The 21211-nt window shown below is 43.6% G+C and overlaps 1 protein-coding gene across 2 annotated transcripts in view; it reads left to right on the top strand.

The window, feature by feature from the left end:
* Positions 1–21211, top strand: part of scyl2 (SCY1 like pseudokinase 2) — a 66225-nt gene that overhangs the window by 33294 nt on the left and 11720 nt on the right. The window contains exons 6-14 of one of the 2 annotated variants that reach the window (XM_080191426.1): positions 624–845; positions 1934–2050; positions 2955–3080; positions 6074–6250; positions 7336–7347; positions 7518–7640; positions 10572–10685; positions 11967–12099; positions 16310–16428. In XM_080191426.1, coding sequence (XP_080047552.1) covers positions 624–845; positions 1934–2050; positions 2955–3080; positions 6074–6250; positions 7336–7347; positions 7518–7640; positions 10572–10685; positions 11967–12099; positions 16310–16428 — 1143 coding nt within the window. The remainder of the gene's footprint in view (positions 1–623; positions 846–1933; positions 2051–2954; positions 3081–6073; positions 6251–7335; positions 7348–7517; positions 7641–10571; positions 10686–11966; positions 12100–16309; positions 16429–21211) is intronic. The other variant, XM_080191427.1, reaches the window with a different exon arrangement.

Raw genomic sequence — 21211 nt, 5'->3', positions numbered from 1 at the left:
GAGAGAGACAGACAGGAGAGGTTTTTGGAGGAAACTCCAGATCTTAGGGTCTAGGAAAGCCAATGGTGGAGCACAGAAAATCAGAGATACAGGAGACCCAAATAAGAGAAGAGCAGAGGTCTTGGAAATTTATAGAGCTGGAGGTGAATGCTGAAAGGATGTTTTGCCTTGTGGGAGAGACTACAAGTCAGAAATACCTTTTTTGAAGAAAAGGAATTTAAGAAAGAGGTAAGGGGGAAATATTTTCTGTGAGGGTAGTGAGTCTCTTGGGATTCTCTTCCACAGAAAGTAATGACTGACAAGGGAATCAAAGGGTAGGGAGGTACTCACTAGAGTTACGTCCACAATAAGATCAACCATAATCCTATCAAATGGCTCAGGGCTAAATGGCATACTCCAGCTTTTTAGTTTGGATATTCCCCTACAGGAAGCTACAGAGACGAGGAGGGGTCAGACTGTAGAGAGATTTGTACACAAGGTTAAGAATTTTAAAAATCAGGCACTGCTGGATTTGAAGAAATGTAGATACAGGGTTTTAATTATGTGAACTTATTTTGAAGAAATTTGTTTTTAGAAGTTAAATTTAATTAAGTCAATCAATATTTTGCTTGTGTTCTGTATAGCTTACATTTAGTTGCAAGGAATGGGACCCAAATCTTCCTTCTTTGAGCCTCCCTAACCCCGAGTATGTCGCTCCAGAGTACATCCTGTCCGTGAGTTGTGACCTGGCCAGTGATATGTACTCATTAGGAGGTGTCATGTTTGCTGTGTTTAATGATGGCAAGCCTATCTTCGAGGTCAACAAGCAAGATATTTTCAAGAGTTTCAGCAGACAACTGGATCAGGTAACATCCTGCTCAGCCTGTCCCCCACCGCTGCCAAATCCCTGCACCATAGCCCTGAACCCCAGTTTGAAATAACATCAGACTGAACTCTGACTCCCTTGATTGCTAACCATCCACCTTCCCTTTGTGGTTCTTCTAGTTGATGTTGCAGCGACCCCATCCTCAAAAAGAACAGCTCGACCCCTCGTGTCTTTGCAACTTATTGCTTCATCTCCAACTTCCCCTTTATCATTGAATTGTCAGTCTCCAAACCTAGGCATATCTTTCCCACAACCCCAATGCTTGAATCTCTCCCCTGCCATATTCCTGAACTGTCCCTCATCATTCACTAATCGTGTCCTTCAATATACACTCCTCCCCCATCTTGCTCTAGTTTACCAACACCACACCACCCTTCACCAACATTCCTCTTCTGTATTCCAGATTAGTGGAATTGACCTCCTTTGGTTCTTTTATGTGCCCAGTTATAATTAAGAGTATCTTCAGCAACGGGTAGTGTCTGTTACCACACTCTTTCCTTTGGGGTAACACAAAGATATGTCCTTGGCCCGGATTCTTTCATAGGATCGGTCCCTTGATTTTGTTTCATCATGCAGTTAGAGTGCAGCTGGTATCTGCCTCAATTATTTTACTCGCTTTTGTTCCATGTCCCTTTATTCACTTACCCAACAAAAACTTTACAAAAGTAAGCGAAATACGGCAGTGCTAGGATCTGAAACAAGAACACAGTTTTTCCAGCATTCTATCAGAAGAGAAACAGAGTTAACCTTTCGAGTTGTAGACCTTTTGTCAAAAATCTTGTCAATTTCCGTCTCAAATTTCATTTCACTCCTGGTAATGTGGGGAAGGGAGGTCTAAATTTCTTCTTCCCAAATGGCCTGACTCTAATTTAAAGATTATAGAATCCTCCCCACACCTCAGTTGTATTCCTCCTTTTAAATTTTCCATTAAAAGCTGTTATAATCTCCTTTGGTCTTGTGCTGATTTTCACACCTCTTGTATGAGGTCCTTTGGGTTGTCTGCTTATGTTAAAGGTGTTGTATAAATACAACTTTGATTAAACTATGAGTGCCTTTCAATTTTTGCAGCTCACCCGTTTAGGCCCCAACATACTGCATAAAGTTCCTGAAGAGGTTCGGGAGCACTTGAAGTTGTTGCTCAACGTTACTCCGAATGTCAGACCAGATGCTGACCAGCTGAGTAAGGTAAGCGATCAGGCTGCAGACACGAACATGAAATCATGTTTTTTTTTAATTGTCATTCTTCAGCATATTACCGATCAATTGTCTTTTTCTATTCAGTGCAGACGTCAGAATATTCTCAGCTGTGGACCTACTTTTAGAAGAGTAATCATTGTTGTAACGTTAGAAAACACAACAACTAGTTTGCACATTCCCACAAATAATAAATGTTGAGATAACCTGATTTAGTGATGTTTGGCTGAGATATAGAAATTAACTCCCATGCTGTTCCAAATATTGCTATGAGTTCTTTTAGGTCTACAACACATGTCTGACAGTGCAGTATATCCTCAGTACTGCCCCCCGACAATGCAATGTATCCTTGGTACTGCCTTTTGATAGTGCAGCATACCTTAAGTATTGCCCCTCTGACATTGTGGTATTGCCTCACTCCTTTCCCCTCCCGACAGTGCAGCGTGCCCTTGGTCGCGTCGCGCGCGCGCCGCCCCCCCCCCCCCCACACACACACACACACACACACACACACACACATCTGACAGTGCAGCTTAAAGTTAAAAGTTAAAGTTTATTTATAGTGGCAGGTAAGGCTTACATTAACACTGCAATGAAGTTACTATGAAATTTCTCCAATTGCCACACTCTGGCACCTGATTGGGCCAGTGCGCCTAAACAGTGTGCCTTTCAGACTGTGGGAGGAAACCAGAGCACCCAGAGGAAACCCATGGAGATATAGGGAGAATGTGCAAACTCCACTCAGACAGTGACTGAAGTTGGGAAGCGAACCCGGGTCCCTGGTGCTGTGAGACAGTCGTGCTAACCACTGTGCCGGTCCATAGTCCTGCCACTTCAGTCTTGCAGCTTGTACAGAATTCCTTCCTTTCTGATGAATTCTCTGCACTTTTTTCAGATTCCCTTCTTTGATGATGTCGGCGCCATGACTCTGCAGTATTTTGACTCACTATTTCAGCGAGACAATCTCCAGAAATCGCAGTTTTACAAAGGTCTGCCAAAAATCTTGGCGAAGCTTCCGAAGGTATGGTTAGTCCAGTAGTGACTTGATATGGTTGACAGTGAAATGTGTGCTGTTCTCACATCTGATCTGATAATGAGATGCATTATCATTTTTTTAAATGTAGAAATATTTGGAATTTAAAATACAAATAGAAAATGCAGATTTCTGAGGGGAACACAGTCAGAACTGAAAGATGGACAAATCTATTCTAAGGATGAATGTAGAACAAATAGCAAGACGAATGGAAAAAAGCCACAAGAAACTCCAGTCACAAGAGAAATTAGGAATAACTGCTTCACAAAGTCAAATATTTAAAGAGGGCAGGGCAAGTTGACGTGGTTAAGATAAAGGGATCCTTGGCTTTATAAATAGAAGTCATGATGTTGAGATGCCAGCATTGGACTGGGGTAAACACAGTAAGAAGTCTGACAACACCAGGTTTAAGTCCAACCGATTTATTTGATAGTAAACTCACAAGCTTTCGAAGTTCCCCTCTTCGTCAAGTGAATGAAGAGTTCTGGCCTCAGACAGAGCATATAACAGCACAGACAGTTTACAGATTACTGATTAGAATATGAATCTTTACACCTAACCTGCTATTCAAGTCTTAAAGTGGCCAACAACGTGAGTGGAAGGAACACTGAGCACAGGTTAAAGAGATGTGTATTGTCTCCAGACAGTACAGTAAGTGATCTTTTACAAACCCAGGCAAGTCACGGGGGTTACAGATAGTGCGACATGAACCTAAGTTCCCTGTTGAGACTGTCCCCATGTTTGCGGAACTTGGCTATCAATCTCTGCTCAGCGACTCTGCTGATTTTATCTTGAAGTTGATGACTTTCTTCTCTCAGGTCACTCTAGTTAAAAGTTTTGTGTCCTCTTTAAATTGGAAGTTGTGCCTCTGCATGCAGCCATCAATATTATAGAGTCATACAGGTTTACAGCATGGAAATAGGCCCTTCGGCCCAACTTATCCATGCTGCCCCTTTTTCAATCCCTGAGCTAATCCCAATTGCCCTCATTTGGCCCATATCTCTTTATACCCATTTTACCCATGTAACTGTCTAAATGCTTTTTAAAAGACAAAATTGTACCCGCCTCTATTACTACCTCTGGCAGCTCGTTCCAGACACTCACCACCTCTGTGAAAAAATTGCCCCTCTGGACATTTTTGTATCTCTCCCCTCTCACTTTAAACCTATGCCTTCTAGTTTTAGATTCCCCTACCTTTGAGAAAAGACATTGATTATGTAGCTGATCTGTGCCCCTCATTATTTTATAGACTTCTATAAGATCACACGTAAGTCTCTGAAGCTCCAGAGAAAAAAGCCCCAGACTAGCCAGCCTCTTCTTTTCACTCAAATATCTATCAAGAAAAGCAAATGTTCTAGAACCAAACCATTAGAAACCTTCCCCCCGTTCAAAAAATAAATATTCACTACTTTCTATTTTCTGTCACTCAATCAATTCCCTCTCCATGTTGCCACGATTCCTTTCATGACACAGGCTTGCCAGCAAAGCTGAAACCCCAGCATGTGCTACTTGTCTTTTGGAAGTATTTGATTTTGAAATTCTCCTGAAGTAATATAGTGTTTTCTAAAAAAAACTTCCACAGATTCAACTTTTTGAAAGAGTGAATGCAGTTTTAAAGCTGTTTATCATTATTTATTTGGAAAGTAAATCACTGAATGTGCTAAAGGAGTGGTAAATGTGGTTCTGGGGGCGCAGATACACAAACCACTTAAGCTGATGATACAAACGAATAGAAAAAGCAAAGCCAGCATTGGGTTTCATTTCTAGACGGATAAAATTGAAAAGCAAATAATCATATTAAATTTGTGGAACCTTGGTGTCTGACTTTACAAGAAAAATATAGAGGCAATGCAGAAGGTGCAAAAAAAATTTACTAGAATGACAACAACTGAGAAGTTATACTTTTCAGGAAAGATTGAACAGGCTGAAGCTCTTACTCTCAAAGGGAAAGCAAGCGACATGGTGGCACAGTGGTTAGCACTGCTGTCTCACAGCACCAGGGACCCGTGTTTGATTCCTGGCTTGGGTTACTGTCTGTGCAGAGTCTGCATGTTCTCCCCATGTCTGTGTGTTTCCTCCAGGTGCTCTGGTTTCCTCCCACTGTCTGAAAGACATGCTGGTTAGCTGCAGTGACCCAACAGGCACCAGAGTGTGGCGACCAGGGGAATTTCACAGCAGCTTCACTGCAATGTTAATGTAGCCTACTTGTGACGAATAACTAAACCTTTTTAGGGGTTGACGTCATGGAGGTGTTTAAGGTTATAAAGAGGTTTGATTGGTTAGATGTCAAGTTATTTCCATAAATATTATATATTTATGAGAATACCAAAACTAGGGACTATAAATATAAGATAGTCACTAGAGCATAGGTTTAAGGTGAGAAGTGAGAGATACAAAAGTGTCAAGTGGGGAAATCTTTTCACACAGAGGGCTGTGAGTGCTTGGAACAAGGTGCCAGAGGCAGTAGTAGAGGCGGGTACAATTTTGTCTTTTAAGAAGCATTTAGACAGTTAAATGGATAAGATGGTTATAGAAGGATATGGGCCAGAAGCAGTCAATTGGGATTAGTATGGGGGTTTTAAAAAAAAAGCTGGCTTGGACAAGTTGGGCCGAAGGGCCTATTTCCATGTTGTAAACCTCTATAACTAATAAATCCATAAGGAAATTGAGGAGTAATTTATTTACCCAAATAGAAGTTGCACTGTGGAGCTCAGTACTACTTGGAGTAATTGAGCATGGATGCATTTGAAACCTAAATGTTAGGTAATCACATGAGGGAGAAAGGAATAGAAGGGAATGTTGATGGGGTTCACAGTCAGTGAATCAGTTAATTTGGTTCTTGCTACAATTTATCAACAAGACCGACCAGTATTTGGACGAAGGGAGCATTTATCAATCTGTCCCCTGAAAGGTGTGTTTCCCTGTATTCTGAGGCCGAGTGTCACACGCATTAACCTCTTCCTGCTCCTTTCTGATTTCAGCGGGTTGTAATACAGCGCATTCTGCCATACTTGACCTCTGAGTTTGTGAACCCAGACATGGTGCCCTTTGTCCTACCCAATGTCCTCCTCATTGTTGAAGAATGTACCAAAGAAGAGTACGTCAAGCTAATTCTCCCAGACCTCGTTCCAGTTTTCCGACTCCAGGAACCCATTCAGGTATGGAAAATCAAGGCCGGAAAAGCCACAAAGTGTTGCAGAACTGTGTTTTTTCTGTTTTAAGTATGTAAGTGGTTTGATATCACCAGCCAGCCAAATAATCAAGAGGAATTGAGTCAATTTTCCCTCACACTCACTGGTGGGTGGGTGTGCTTGATGGGACGACTTTGGGTGATGTGCACAATACACGGACAGGTGATATAAAAGCGAAGTATTGCAGATGCTGGAATCTGAAACATAAACAAAGTGCTGGAAAATCTCAGCAGGTCCGACAGCATCAGTGGAGAGAGAATAGAGGCAATGTTTTGAGTCTAGGTGAATCTTCGTCAGAGCTAAGAGCAGAGAATCAGCAGAGCTTTATACTATGAGGGTAGAGGGAGGGAATTGGACAAAGGATACAGAATACAGAGGATACAGAAGACTGAAAAGGTGCTAAAAAGTATTCATTAAGTGATCAGAATGCATGATTGGTGGAACAGAGGTACAAATGGTTGAGGGACTGACAGAAATATGGTAGTTGCCTTGAGAGTGTGGTGGTGGCAGGGGTGGGGGTGCAAGGAGGAGAGCTGGAATGGAGAAGTGAACAATTGGAAGAGAGAAAGAAAGATGATAAAATGGATGAATGAGATGAAAAATGAAATAAGATAAATGGAAATGGGGTGAAGGTGGAGGAGAGAGTTGATGCTGTGAAGATGTTGAACTCAGTGTCCAGTCTAGAAGGTGCAGACTCGAAAGGTTGGCTCTATTCTCTCTCCGCAGATACTGTCAGACCTGTTGAGAGGTTTTCCAGCATTTTCTGTCCCAGTCAGCTGATGCTGTTAATTGATTTTTGACTAGAGCCGGCTTCTCATCCGTCCCTCTGAGGCCGAATTGTACAATGACCTTGCTGCTGCATACTGACTGATATTGCTTATAGCAAGAGCTTGCTGCGTGTCGCTCTGTTTGGAATTTCTGCTGTGATGGATTGCTTTTATATGATGTGTTATGCTTACTTAAAAACCTTGGTGATGCTCTCTCCTGTGTGTTTGTAAATTCCGCATTTCATTTCAAGTGAGTAAGTTATCCTTTTGCTTTTCATGCTTCAGGCTAGCAACATGGTGAGTTTGATGTACATCGTTACATAATATAAAGAGAAAGCAGGAGCGCAGTGTTGGCTGATGCATTTTTAACAGTCTTACTTTTGTGCTCTTTATGAGGACATGTATAGAAGCATATAGCACATCGTTTGACTTACTTTATCCTTGACATATTTTTGTGGTTTCTATAGGTTTTGCTGATATTCTTGCAGAAGATGGATTTACTGTTAACTAAAACCCCACCAGAGGATATAAAGAACACGGTATTACCCATGATTTACAGGGCCCTGGAAGCACCGTCAATTCAGATTCAGGTATGGTTTTATTGAAAGGTATGTTGGTACAAGGTATATAGTGCGGCAATTGCCATGTGCAAAGTTAATGCATTTTCAAAAATCTGAATCATGGAGAACAGGAGCTTATTCAGCCCATCATGTCAGTGATAGCTCATAGCTAACCAGTTGGCCTCATCCACCAGAGCTCTGCAACATTTTCCTTTTCAAAGGTATCTCTCTTTGAAAGTTACTATTAAAATTGCTTGCACCACTTTTCAGACACTGAATTCTAAATTATTACAACTTTCTACATTTAAAAAGAGTCTCCTAATCTCCCTGTACTATTTTAACCTACGCTGTTTTAATTTGGTGTAAATCTAGACTGTACCCCAGCCTAAAGTGCAGACAGGCAGCCTGCTGTCAAAGCCAAATGTTGTGTGTTGGGATGCATTGTATGCAAAAAAATACCAAGAAGCTGATGTTGTCTTTATTAGGCTGCAGCTCAGCGAGTGTATGAAGGTACTGGATAAGCACAGAAATAAGTAAAGCGCTGGGAAGACTCTGCAGGCCTGGCAACATCTGTTCACAAACACAAATTGCATTGCGCGGAGGGTGTGGAGAGTCTGCAGAAGGATCTAGACAGGTTGGGCGAATGGGCCAGGAACTGGCAAGTGGAATTTAATGTTGGCAAGTGCGAGGTGGTCCACTTTGGTAGGAATAATGGTAGGAAGGATTATTACTTACGTGGAGAAAAACTGCAGCATGCGACGGTGCAGAGGGACCTCGGGGTCCTTGTGCATGAGTCGCAAAAACCCAGCTTGCAGGTGTAGCAGGTGGTCAGGAAGGCTAATGGGATGCTGGCCTTCATAGCGAGGGGGATTGAATATAAAAGTAGGGAGGTCTTGCTGCGGCTGTATAGGGCATTGGTGAGGCCGCAGCTGGAGGTACTGTGTGCAGTTTTGGGCGCCGTACTTACGCAAGGATATTTTGGCCTTGGAGGGAGTGCAGAGGAGGTTTACTAGGCTGATGCCGGAGTTGAGGGGGTTGAGCTATGAGGAGAGGCTGAATAAGCTAGGCTTGTACTTGTTAGAGTTTAGAAGAATGAGGGGAGATCTCATTGAGACGTATAAGATGATGAATGGGATGGATAGGATAGAGGTGGAGAGACTCTTCCCGCTCAGAAAGGACAGTAGGACTAGGGGGCACAGCCTCAAGATAAAGGGGGGGCGGTTTAGAACAGAGTTGAGGAAGAACTTCTTCACTCAAAGGGTGGTGAATCTCTGGAATTCTCTGCCCGTTGACGTGGTGGAGGCTACCTCGCTAAACATTTTTAAGACGCGGGTTGATGGGTTTTTGATAAGAGAGGGGATTATGGGTTATGGGGAGAGGGCGGGAATGTGGAACTGAGCCACGACAGATCAGCCATGATCTTATTGAATGGCGGGGCAGGCTTGAAGGGCTAGATGGCCTATTCCTGCTTCTATTTCTTATGTTCTTACATCTTCACCAGAACTCTCTTTGAGCAGAATTCTGAAGAAGAGACATATTCAACTCAACACATTTAACTCTGTTTCTCTTTCCTCGGATGCTGTCAGGCCTGCGGAGTTTTTACAGCATCTCCTGTTTTTAGATCTGATCTCTCCAGCCTCTGCAGTATTTTGCTTTAATCTCATTGGATGAGTACAAGGCAGGTTTAGATTGTCAGGAATGAGAGAGATTTTCGGCATTTTCCACTAGACCATACAAATTTAAATTGCAGAGATCTTTTGAGATTGCCAGAATACGAGGCATAACAGATGAGGAAAAACCAGCTGGTTCATTCATCCTGTATCGCACAATCCCTGATATTGATATCATAACTGCCTGTGCCACTCAATCCAAGGCCATGGGATATCCTGGAAGAGGCCAGATAAAACACCTAGTCGAAAATCTGGAAAATTCCTCCCTCACCATCTTAAAATAATCCAGGGAATCACCCTGGTTAATATCATGCAGTTACTGAAGTAAGGTAATGTTGCCATAGCCCCAGATGACCATAGATTGGCAGCTGACTGGTCGTGATTTAACCTGAAGGTCACCACACCTCCGGCAAGGGGCAAAGTTGAGAAGGTGGGGCCTTCATGAATAACCTCAGCTGGTGCAGGAATTGAACCCACGCTGTTTCATTACTAACCAGTTATCCAGCTAACTGAGCTAAACCTTGGGATTTCAATTTAATGTATCATCAGGTAGGTGTATAGTCTAGAGATATGCTGCCACTAAAGATAATATACAGGATCTGATTAACGGGTCCCCCGGTTAAGATCAAGGTGAGGAGGAATTTCTGCTCTCAGGGTAACCAATCTGTGGAATTCTTTACCACATAGGGCTCTAGAGGTTGGGTTGTTAACAATGTTCCAGGCTGAGGTGGACAGATTTTTAATTAGTAAGGAAATCAAGGGTTATAGGGATAAGACAGAAAAGTGGAGTTGAGGCTTATCATACCAGATCAACCATGATCTCATTGAATGGTGGAGCAGACGTGAGGGGCCAAATGGCCTACTTGTGCTACTGTGACTTTTGGTCTACTGACTCAACTTCAATAAGAATCAAGGCAGATGCTTCCCAGAATCAAAAGGTCAATTATTTGCGAGCATAGGTTGGAAGTGAGATGGGGAAAGTTTTTAAAAGAGATTCAAGGGACAAGCTTTTCACACAGAGGGTGGTGAATGCCTGGAACGCTTTGCTGGAGGAGGTGGTGGAAGTAGATTCTATAACAACATTCAAGAGGCATCTCATTAGATCCATGAATAGGCAGGGAATAGAGGGATATTGACCAAGTAGATGCAAGAAAATATTAGATTAGAAAGGATCTGTGTAGGTTCAGACTTGGTGGGCCAAAGGGCTTGCTCCTGTGCTGCGGTGTTCTCTGAAGCAGAGATTGCTGTGATGGCTATGAATATGTGCTGAGTTATCTTCTTTGCCTTTTAGGAACTCTGCCTCAACATTATTCCTACGTTTGCAAATTTAGTAGATTATCCATCCATGAAGAATGCTTTGATACCCCGCATTAAGAGTGCCAGTTTACAGACCTCCTCCCTTGCAGTAAGTGAACTTGTATTCTTACAGTCATTCTCACTTTGATAAATAATTTTACTGCAAACCCCAGCAATTTCTCCAGTGGAGTGAAGCTTGATGTGCCTAAACTTGACTTGGAGCTATGAAATTTGTACTTGTAAAGTGTCTTTCACGATTCCAGAGTGTCCCAAAACACTTCATATCCAACAAAATACTTCTGAAGTGTCAGAAATGCAATCGCCAAGTTATGCATAACAAGCTCCTTAAACCAGCAACTGTGATAATGATCAGAGCATTTTCTGAAGTGGTTTTGGTTGAGTGGTAATTACTGGCTTAGCCCCCAGGCAGAGCTCACTTACTCTTCAAACATAGTGCCAGGTATCTCTTGCATCCAAATCAGGTGGACCTTGGTTTAACTTCTCATCCTGCACCTCTGACAAAGGAGCACTCACTCCTTTTTGGAGTGTCGGCTGAGATATTTTTGTGATCAAGTCTTTGGAGTGGGACTTGAACCCACAATCTTTATATTTGGAGACAAGTGTGCAACCCACTAAACCACAGGTGGTAGAAAATTAATTAACTTTATCATTTGACTCAGTATTGGTTGGTAATGCAATCAAATTTTCTGCTTTGACTATAATTTAGGGCCTATCAACATTTAGAAGTTTCCGTGAGTTTCTATATACAATGGCGATAGCTTGATGCCATTTTGCTGATCTCTGGATTAGGATAAAGGAGAGCGAGACTTGTAAGCTACAGTACATTTTGTTCAACAAATGCTGTCATGAAATTGCTTGATTAAAGGTCACAAAGCAGAAGCAATATTTAAGGATGGTCACCAATTTGTTTATGCCCCTTTTTCTCCTCTCTTGTTTACTCCTGGAGACATTGCAGGGGCAAGTGCAAGTTGGTTGGCGAGTCCATGTGGTCCTAATCTGCCAGTGACCGTTGACAAACTACTCAGCATCTTAGCTGCTGTGTGCAATATGTACGAATGCCCACAATCCCAGCATGAGTTTGCTGTCAAAGATCAGGAGCTGGAACCCTGGCTGCCTTCCTCTACGTTTCTCTTCTCCTCACATCACAGCTGGTTTTGTGCCAATGACAACCTTATTCACTGCCACCCAACATTTGTCACTTGAATCTTTAGCCTAAGCTTGAACCTGAGACCTCTTCACTCACAGCAGCTCAACTGCTCACTGGGTTAAGCTTGGCCAACTTATAACTAGACAGTTGTAACTTCCATTCTCTGCAGTCTGTTAATCTGTTGAGTTATCTTGACTTTTATTCTGTTTTCAATCTCTACAGGTGCGTGTAAATTCACTGGTTTGCCTGGGCAAGCTCCTGGAGTACCTGGACAAGTGGTTTGTCCTGGATGAGATCCTGCCTTTCCTGCAGCAGATTCCATCCCGGGAGCCTGCAGTTCTCATGGGAATTTTAGGTGAGACTATTTGAAGCGATTTATGTTGCAGTGTTTCTAAAATTTAATTTGTTAATTTCAGTTGTCTTGAGTAACAACCACTGTAACTGTCTCGTATTTAATGCCCTTAACATGGTAAAATATCCCAGGGCCCTTCAGAGTGTTATCACAAATGGCCTATGAGGCCCTCGGAGATACAGCAATGTGACCCACACGGTTAAAAGGCTTGGCTATCCTTTAGCTGTTCATCTCCGGGATATGTTATTGAATCAAACCCAGAATGATGGAATGAGTGTCCTATCTCTGTTGCCTCATCCCTTGCTTTCCATTGTACAGTAATTAATTATATTAAAGCAGTGTCAGATGTTTGAGAGATGTAGAGAGTCATAAAGATTTACAGCAGAAAAACAGGCCCTTTGACCCAACTTGTCCATGCTGTCCTTTTTTTTAAACCCCTAAGCTAATCCCAACTACCTGCATTTGGTCCATAACCCTCTATACCCATCGTACCTGTGTAACTATTTAAATGCTTTTTAAAAGACAAAATTGTACCCGCCTCTACTACTGCCTCTGGCAGCTTGTTCCAGACACTCACCGTCCCCTGTGTGAAAAAATTGCCCCTCTGGACACTTTTACATCCCTCCCCTCTCACCTTAAACCTATGCCCTCTAATTTTAGACTCCCCTACCTTTGGAAAATATATTGACTATCTAGCTGATCTATGTCTCTCATTACTTCATAGACCTCTATAAGATCACCCCTCAGCCTCCTATGCTGCAGGGAAAAAAGTCTCAGTCTTCCAGCCTCTCCTTATAACTCAAACCACTAGTCCTGGCAGCATCCTAGTAAATCTTTTCTGCACTCTTACTAGTTTAGTAATATCCTTTCTATAATTGGGTGACCAGAATTGCACACAGTATTCCAAGTGTGGCCTTACCAATGTCTTGTACAACTTCAACTAGATGTCCCAACTCTTGTATTCAGTGTTTTGATCGATGAAACCAAGCATGCCAAATACCTTCTTCACCACTCTGTCCACCTGCGACTTTCAACGAATTATGAACATGTACCCCGAGATCTCTTTGTTCTGCAACTCTCCCCAGTGCCCTACCGTTAACTGAGTAAGTCCTGTCCTGGTTCAGTCTACCAAAATGCATCACCTCGCATTTGTCTAAATTAAACTCTGTCTGCCATTCGTCAGCCTACTGGTCCAATTGATCAAGATCCCGTTGCAATTGGAGATAACTTTCTTCACTGTCTGCTATGTCACCAATCTTGGTGTCATTTGCAAACTGACTAACCAGACCTCCTATATTCTCATCCAAATGATTAATATAAATGACAAATAACAGTGGACCTAGCACTGATCCTTGAAGCACACCACTGGTCACAGGCCTTTTGGATCAGACCTATCATTCTCCATAGCTATCTTTAAAACTAGTGGAATTACGGTCACTGGTCCCAAAGTGATCCCTCACTAACACTTCTGTCACCTGCTCTTCCATCTTTCCCAAGAAATCTCAATTTTCAACATCTTTAACTTTCATTCCTTTATTCTCCTGCCTGCCCCAGTGATTCATTTTAGCTGCTTCTAATTGGCACTGAGCAAATGTATTTTGTTTTTAAATTGCTTTTTCTGATCTTTCTGCTCCAACTAGAGGTGAGGCTACATTGGATTTGGTGCTGGGAAATGAGGTAAAAAGTCTGACAACACCAGGTTTTAGTCCAACCTATTTATTTGATAATATACTCACTAGCTTTCGGGGTTACCCCCTTCGTCAGGTGAATGGAGAGTTCTCATCACCCACATCATGGCTGGGAAATGAGCCAGACCAGGTGCTAGAGTTGGAAGTTGGTGTGCATTTTGGTGATAGCGACCACAATTCGGTTACGTTCACCTTAGTGATGGAAAGGGATAGGCATGAACCTCGGGTCAGTAGTTTTAGGTGGGGGAGGGGTAATTATGAGGCTATTAGAAGAGAATTAGGAAGCATAGGTTGGACTAGGAGACTACAGGGTCTGGGAACGTCCGAAATGTGGAGTTTTTTCAAGGAGCAGCTACTGCGAGTCCTTGATATGTATGTCCCTGTCAGGCAAGGAGGAAATGGTCGAGCTAGGGAACCGTGGTGCACTAAAAAAGTTGATTCGCTGGTTAAAAAGAAAAAGGAGGCTTATGTCCGGATGAGACTTGAGGGCTCAGGTAGTGCACTAGAAATTTAGATTGGCTAGGAGGGAGTTAAAGAGTGAGTTAAGAAGGGCTAAAAGAGGACATGAGAAGACTTTGGCTGATAGGATTAAGGAGAATCCTAAGGCGTTCTATAGATATGTTAAGAACAGAAGATTGGTTAGGGCAAGATTAGGGCCAGTTAGAGACAGCAGTGGGAAGTTATGTGTGGAACCGGAAGAGATTGGAGAGGCATTGAACCAATATTTCTCTTCGGTATTCACGCAGGAGGACATAAATGCAGCTGTGGAGAACACTGGGTTACAGGGTTGTAAACTGGACAGTATTGCAGTTGATAAGGAGGATGTGCTAGATATTCTTGAGGGTTTGAAAATAGATAAGTCCCCTGGGCCGGACGGGATTTACCCTAGGATTCTCTGGGAGGCAAGAGAGGCAATTGCAGAGCCTCTGGCTCTGATCTTCAGGTCGTCGTTGGTCACAAGTATAGTGCCAGAAGATTGGAGGATAGCGAATGTTGTCCCATTGTTTAAGAAGGGGAACAGAGACTTCCCCGGGAATTATAGACCGGTGAGTCTTACTTCTGTTGTGGGCAAGGTTTTAGAAAAAATTATTAGGGATAGGATTTATAGTTATTTAGAGAGTAATGAACTGATTGGAGATAGTCAGCATGGTTTTGTGGAGGGTAGGTCGTGCCTTACTAACCTTATTGAGTTCTTTGAGAAAGTGACCAAAGAGGTGGATGGGGGTAAGGCAGTTGACGTGGTATATATGGACTTTAGTAAGGCATTTGATAGGGTTCACGATGGTAGGCTTCTGCAGAAAATGCAGATGTATGGGATTGAGGGTGATTTAGGAAATTGGATCAGGAATTGGCTAGCAGATAGGAGACAGAGGGTGGTGGTTGATGGTAAGTATTTGTCATGGAGTTCAGTTACAAGTGGTGTGCCTCAGGGATCTGTTTTGGGGCCACTGCTGTTTGTAATTTTTATAAATGATCTGGATGAGGGTATAGTTGGGTGGATTAGTAAATTTGCTGATGACTCCAAAGTCGGAGGTGTGGTAGATAGTGAGGAAGGGTGTCATAGTTTACAGGGAGACTTGGACAAGTTGCAGAGCTGGGCCGAGAGATGGAGGATGGAGTTTAATGCGGAAAAGTGTGAGGTAATTCACTTTGGCAGGAATAACAGACGTGTGGAGTATAGGGCTAACGGTAGGACTCTGAATAGTGTGAATGAACAGAGGGATCTAGGTGTATGTGTACATAGATCCCTGGAAGTTGGGAATCAAGTAGATAAGGTTGTTAGGAAGGCATACGGTGTCTTGGCGTTTATTGGTAGGGGGATTGAATTTAGGAGCCGCAGCGTCATGTTGCAACTGTACAAAACTCTGGTGTGGCCGCACTTGGAGTATTGTATGCAGTTCTGGTCCCCACATTATAGGAAGGATGTGGAGGCTTTGGAGAGGGTGCAGAGGAGGTTTACCAGGATGTTGCCTGGTATGGAGGGGAGGTCCTATGAGGAGAGACTGAGGGATTTGAGGTTGTTTTCGTTAGAAAGAAGGCGACTAAGAGGGGACCTTATTGAAACATATAAGATGATTAGAGGTTTAGATAGGGTGGACAGTGATAGCCTTTTTCCTTGGATGGAGAAAGCTAGCACGAGGGGGCATAGCTTTAAATTAAGGGGTGGTAGTTATAGGACGGATGTCAGAGGTAGGTTCTTTACCCAGAGGGTGGTGAGGGATTGGAATGCCCTGCCTGCTGCAGTTGTAAATGCGCCTAGTTTGGGTGTGTTTAAGAGATCCGTGGATAGGTTTATGGATGGAAAGGGATTGGTTTAGGTTAGAGGGTCATTGCTTTTTAATTGGTCAGCGCAACATCGTGGGCCGAAGGGCCTGTTCTGCGCTGTAATGTTCTATGTTCTATGAGAAGGTTCCTGCAAGCCAAATTTTGGAGGATATTTCTTGCTGCAGGTTTTGTTAGCAAGTAAGAAAGAATATTTGGCAGTGATTTTTAACAAATATTTCTATTGGCTTTTATTTCTTCAGGTATCTACAAATGTACATTCAGCCACAAGAAGTTGGGCATTACCAAAGAGCAATTGGCTTCAAAAGTCCTACCACACCTCATACCCCTCAGCATTGACAGCAACCTGAATCTGAACCAGGTCAGACCACCTCCACTGCCCCTGCTGTACTCTTGAAATGATTCAGTATTCTCCAGCTTGCTGTTCTTTTTCGGAATTAGCAAGTTGCAGCTATACCCTTTAACAAAAAAAATACGTGTTTCAGAATGTCTATATCTTTAGCCCAATCATGCAGTACTTGGGTTGTGTCACACCTTTGGCATTTGAAATCTGTAAGTGCAGATGGGAGTTGGAGGATAGTGTTGGGCAGGGCTAGGGGGAGTTTATTTGTGTGTGCAGCTTCTAACTATCTGTGCGTCTCTCAGTACTGCCTGGCCCCCGGGAATCGACGTAAATCTTCCAGTAGCAATAACGCTGTGGAAAGAAATTTCTCCCCTGGGACCTTTGTTAAAAAAGTTAAATCATTTAATTATGGACACCAAGTATCTCCAATAAAATAAGAACATAAGAACATAAGAAATAGGAGCAGGAGTAGGCCATCTGGCCCTTCGAGCCTGCCCCGCCATTCAATAAGATCATGGCTGATCTGTCGTGGCTCAGATCCACTTTCCCGCCCTCTCCCCATAACCCTTAATCCCCTCTCTTATCAAAAACCCATCAACCCGCTTCTTGAAAATATTTAGCGAGGCAGCCTCCACCACTTCAACGGGTAGAGAATTCCAGAGATTCACCACCCTTTGAGTGAAGAAGTTCCTCCTCAACTCCGTTCTAAAACGCCCCCCCTTTATCTTGAGGCTGTGCCCCCTAGTCCTAGTGTCTTTTTTGAGCGGGAAGAGTCTCTCCACCTCTATCCTATCCATCCTATTCATCATCTTATACGTCTCAATGAGATCTCCCCTCATTCTTCTAAACTCCAACAAGTACAAAAATAGCAACAAAATACCACAAATGGACACTTTGGCCACATTAAGAACCCTTGAAGCAACGGGTCAAGCTGTGCTTAACTTATCTTGAAAACTTGCTATCAAAGTTTTTCATCTTCCACTCATCAAGATAGCTCTGCAAGGTAAACCTAGCAATAAAGCGGAGCAACAATTCACACTGTATGAAGAGAGTGCCAATTGATTGACAGTCTCTGAGTGGTAGAGGCGTTGCCATGGAGAATGCAGCAGAGAGCTGTTAACTGCTAAGCTTTTGTTTCAAATTCAAGCCAGGCAGGTCGACTCTGGTCAAGGTATTTGCATGAGGAAAAAACCACGGAATGGCTGTCCCCAAGTTTAGTTGGAAAAGACGTGCTCTTTCTGTCTGTAAAGTTCAGGGCCCTGCATGTGAATGCATGTGGCTTCTCGTATGTATAAGAATACCAAACTGCAGGTCCAACTGATGATCTTAAATTGATTTTTAGCATAATTCTTAGCACAACGGCTCTATAGTTGCACTTCACTCTTGTGTGATGTCCTTGCTCCTCTCTGGGTTTCAGTTTGCATTAGAGCTCAACAAGCTTTCCTGTTGCTTGGCCCTTGCCCACTTCATGGTGGCACTTGTAAGTGAGAAAAGAGAGAGCAAGTGACACCTTCAGTTGCCTCCAGCATGGAGGTGGCTTTGACCTTGAGGTTTCTTTGATATGCATAGATCCTTGTTGGAGCGCGTTTGCAAATCTCCATCTGCAGTGGCCTGGTTCTGCTCCACCCCTGCCAGCTGGAATGACCGTTCATCGACCTCTCACTTCCTTCAAGTGTGGCCGATCTGAAATTTAAAGTTTTGAAGTTTATTTATTAATCTCACAAGTAGGGTTACATTAACACTGCAGTGAAGTTGCTGTGAAAGTGTCCTCTGGTCTTTGCTGTCTCACTGGTCATATGACCCAACTTCGCCTGCTCAAAGAGAACATAGATGGGTCGACGGAAATTGTATTTAACATCCATTTTCACATAGCAATTTCGTGTTTCTCTCACACTCCTAGTCTTAGAGATTGCTTGCTGGATTTTTTGATGTGTTAGGAATGTACTGTGGTTTGTCCAGAAAGCTTCAGGGCTGCCACCTTCAGAGCGGTGAGTCCATCCAGATGTTGGGATAAGGCTCAGAGAGAGGCATGTCATTTGCAGAGCTTGCTGGTGTTAAAAATCTTGAATTCCTGCACCCCCCCCCCCCCACCCCCACTTGTCCCACTTCCCAACCTCTATCCATCCTTCCAAACAGGACGTAGGTCCTTTCCACATGGAAAGGTGAGGGCAGCAGAGTGGCACTGCTGAGGGGCCTGTGAGGCATGAGCATATCGTGTTGCCACTGAATTCCATTTGTCCCTGGACCATTCATTATGGTTAGTGTGAGTCACTCAGGATTCACTTACCCTGGTGGTGTGGATAAGGTTGTTCATTCTGTCCTAGCATTCGACTACTAACCTTTCCTGAAGGTCCCAGGCACTGACTGCAGCAGCTACCTCTTCCTGTGCAGGGTTGGATTGCCTCTTCCCATCAGCTGGGTGTAAAGGGGAGTCGTTAAGGGGAAGTCGTGTCTGACGAATTTATTGGAGTTCTATGAGGATAGGTCTAGGGCGGTGGATAGAGGAGAGCCGGTGGATGTGGTGTTTCTTGATTTTCAGAAGGCATTTGATAAGGTGCCGCACAAGAGGTTATTACAGAAGGTCAGGGGGCATGGAGTTGGGGGTAGGGTGTTAGCTTGGATAGGGGATTGGCTGTCAAATAGGAGGCAGAGAGTGGGGGTCAATGGGTGCTATTCGGATTGGCGGTTGGTGACTAGTGGAGTGCCCCAGGGGTCGGTGCTGGGGCCTCAGCTATTTACCATTTATATAGATGATCTGGAGGAGGGAACTGAGTGTATGGTGTCGAAATTTGCTGATGACACCAAGATTGGTGGAACGGCTAATTGTGCGGAAGGTGTGGAAAGTCTGCAGAAGGATCTAGATAGGCTGGGCGAATGGGCGAGGAACTGTCAAATGGAATTTAATGTTGGCAAGTGTGAAGTTATCCACTTTGGTAGGAATAATGGTAGGAAGGACTATTACTTACATGGCGAAAAACTGCAGCATGCGACGGTGCAGAGGGACCTCGGGGTCTTTGTGCATGAGTCGCAAAAACCCAGTCTGCAGGTGCAGCAGGTGGTCAGGAAGGCGAATGGGATGCTGGCCTTCATGGCGAGGGGGATTGAATATAAAAGTAGGGAGGTCTTGCTGCAACTGTACAGGGCACTGGTGAGGCCGCAGCTGGAGGACTGTGTGCAGTTTTGGTCGCCGCATTTACGCAAGGATATTTTGGCCTTGGAGGGAGTGCAGAGGAGGTTTACTAGGCTGATGCCGGAGTTGAGGGGGTTGAGCTATGAGGAGAGGCTGAATAAACTAGGCTTGTACTCGTTAGAGTTTAGAAGAATGAGGGGAGATCTCATTGAGACATATAAGATGATGAATGGCATGGATAGGATAGAGGTGGAGAGGCTCTTCCCGCTCAGAAAGGACTAGAGGGCACAGCCTCAAGATAAAGGGGGGGACAGTTTGGAACGGAGTTGAGGAGGAACTTCTTCATTCAAAGGATGGTGAATCTCTGGAATTCTCTGCCTGTTGAAGTGGCGGAGACTGCCTCGCTAAATATATTTAAGACGCGGGTTGATAGGTTTTTGATAGGCAAGGGGATTAAGGGTTATGGGGAGAGGGCGGGAAGGTGGAACTGTGACACGACAGATCAGCCATGATCTTATTGAATGGCGGGGCAGGTTCGAAGGGCTAGATGGCCTACTCCTGCTCCTATTTCTTATGTTCTTATGTAAAACATCCCTCCTGTCCTCCACCTGGATGTGGTGGGTGCCCAGGGACGTGTAACTAAACTTTGGGGCCTGAGGTTCTTGTCCCCCTTCTTGCCATGTGGATTGACCTTGTTAGTAAGGATGTGTTTTAATATGGCACCTGGTTATGAGGGCACATCATCCAGTCTGACCCACTGTAAGAGATATTGGGAAATTCCCGAATTCATATGCACAAATTCCCATCGCCTACATGGCAGGAAATTCTCCCCTTTCCCACCCTTGTCATGGACTGTGTCCCAAAAGGGAAAACCCTGCCCTATGTTTTGAGATTCCTCCGGGCAACGCCTTGATCAATCGGAGTTGACCTGCCCAGTTTGTATTTGAAATCAAAGCTTGGCAGTTAACTGTTCTCTGGTGCTTTCTGCATTTCAATGCCTCCAGTGATTACAGTCCATTTGTCAACCAATCTCTTCTCTTGTTGTATAAGTTGTGGCTCTCTTTACTGTTGGTTTGTCTTGCATATCTGTTCTGCTGAGTGCAAGATGAAAAGCTTCAACAGCATTTTCTTTTTTGGCGTTCTTGAAGTGCTCCACTCCTAAAGGACTCATCTTGCAAATCTTAAATGTAGGCATGCAGCCATCAAGGACTGTAAACCACATGTTACTAAGGATAGAATGAGAATTTGATTTGTAGCCTGTACATTATGTAGGTAGCTGGGACTCTAGAATGTTTAACTGGGCTTTGTTTGCATCCCGGTGAAGATGTACCTCACCAGGAGAGGGTAGCCCCTTCCCCCATCTCACTCTGGCTTGTTTCAAAGCTGTTGGGTCCTGCCTGTTAATTTAAGATGTAATTACTTCACATTGATGCAGTGTTACTTGACACTGAGACTGCTGTTAATGTAAATACAGCTAAGCTTACAAAAAAATCAATTTTTCTCATGCTTGCGTAACTTAGCTTGGTGACATTGATCATTTTCACAGAGGATTTTTATACCTCACACTAAAGACACAATCTCCTTCCTGAATGAGGACTTCAGAAAAAGGGACTGAGGTTCATATGGTTTTATGTTTGCTCGCCATGTCCTTGAGAGTATGATTCTATGGGG

The sequence above is a fragment of the Carcharhinus amblyrhynchos genome, chromosome 6 (assembly GCF_965287045.1).
Source record: "Carcharhinus amblyrhynchos chromosome 6, sCarAmb.v2.hapA, whole genome shotgun sequence".
Classification (NCBI taxonomy): Eukaryota; Metazoa; Chordata; class Chondrichthyes; order Carcharhiniformes; family Carcharhinidae; genus Carcharhinus; species Carcharhinus amblyrhynchos.
Note: the sequence above shows the minus strand (reverse complement) of the source record. Positions and strands in the feature narration are given on the sequence as shown.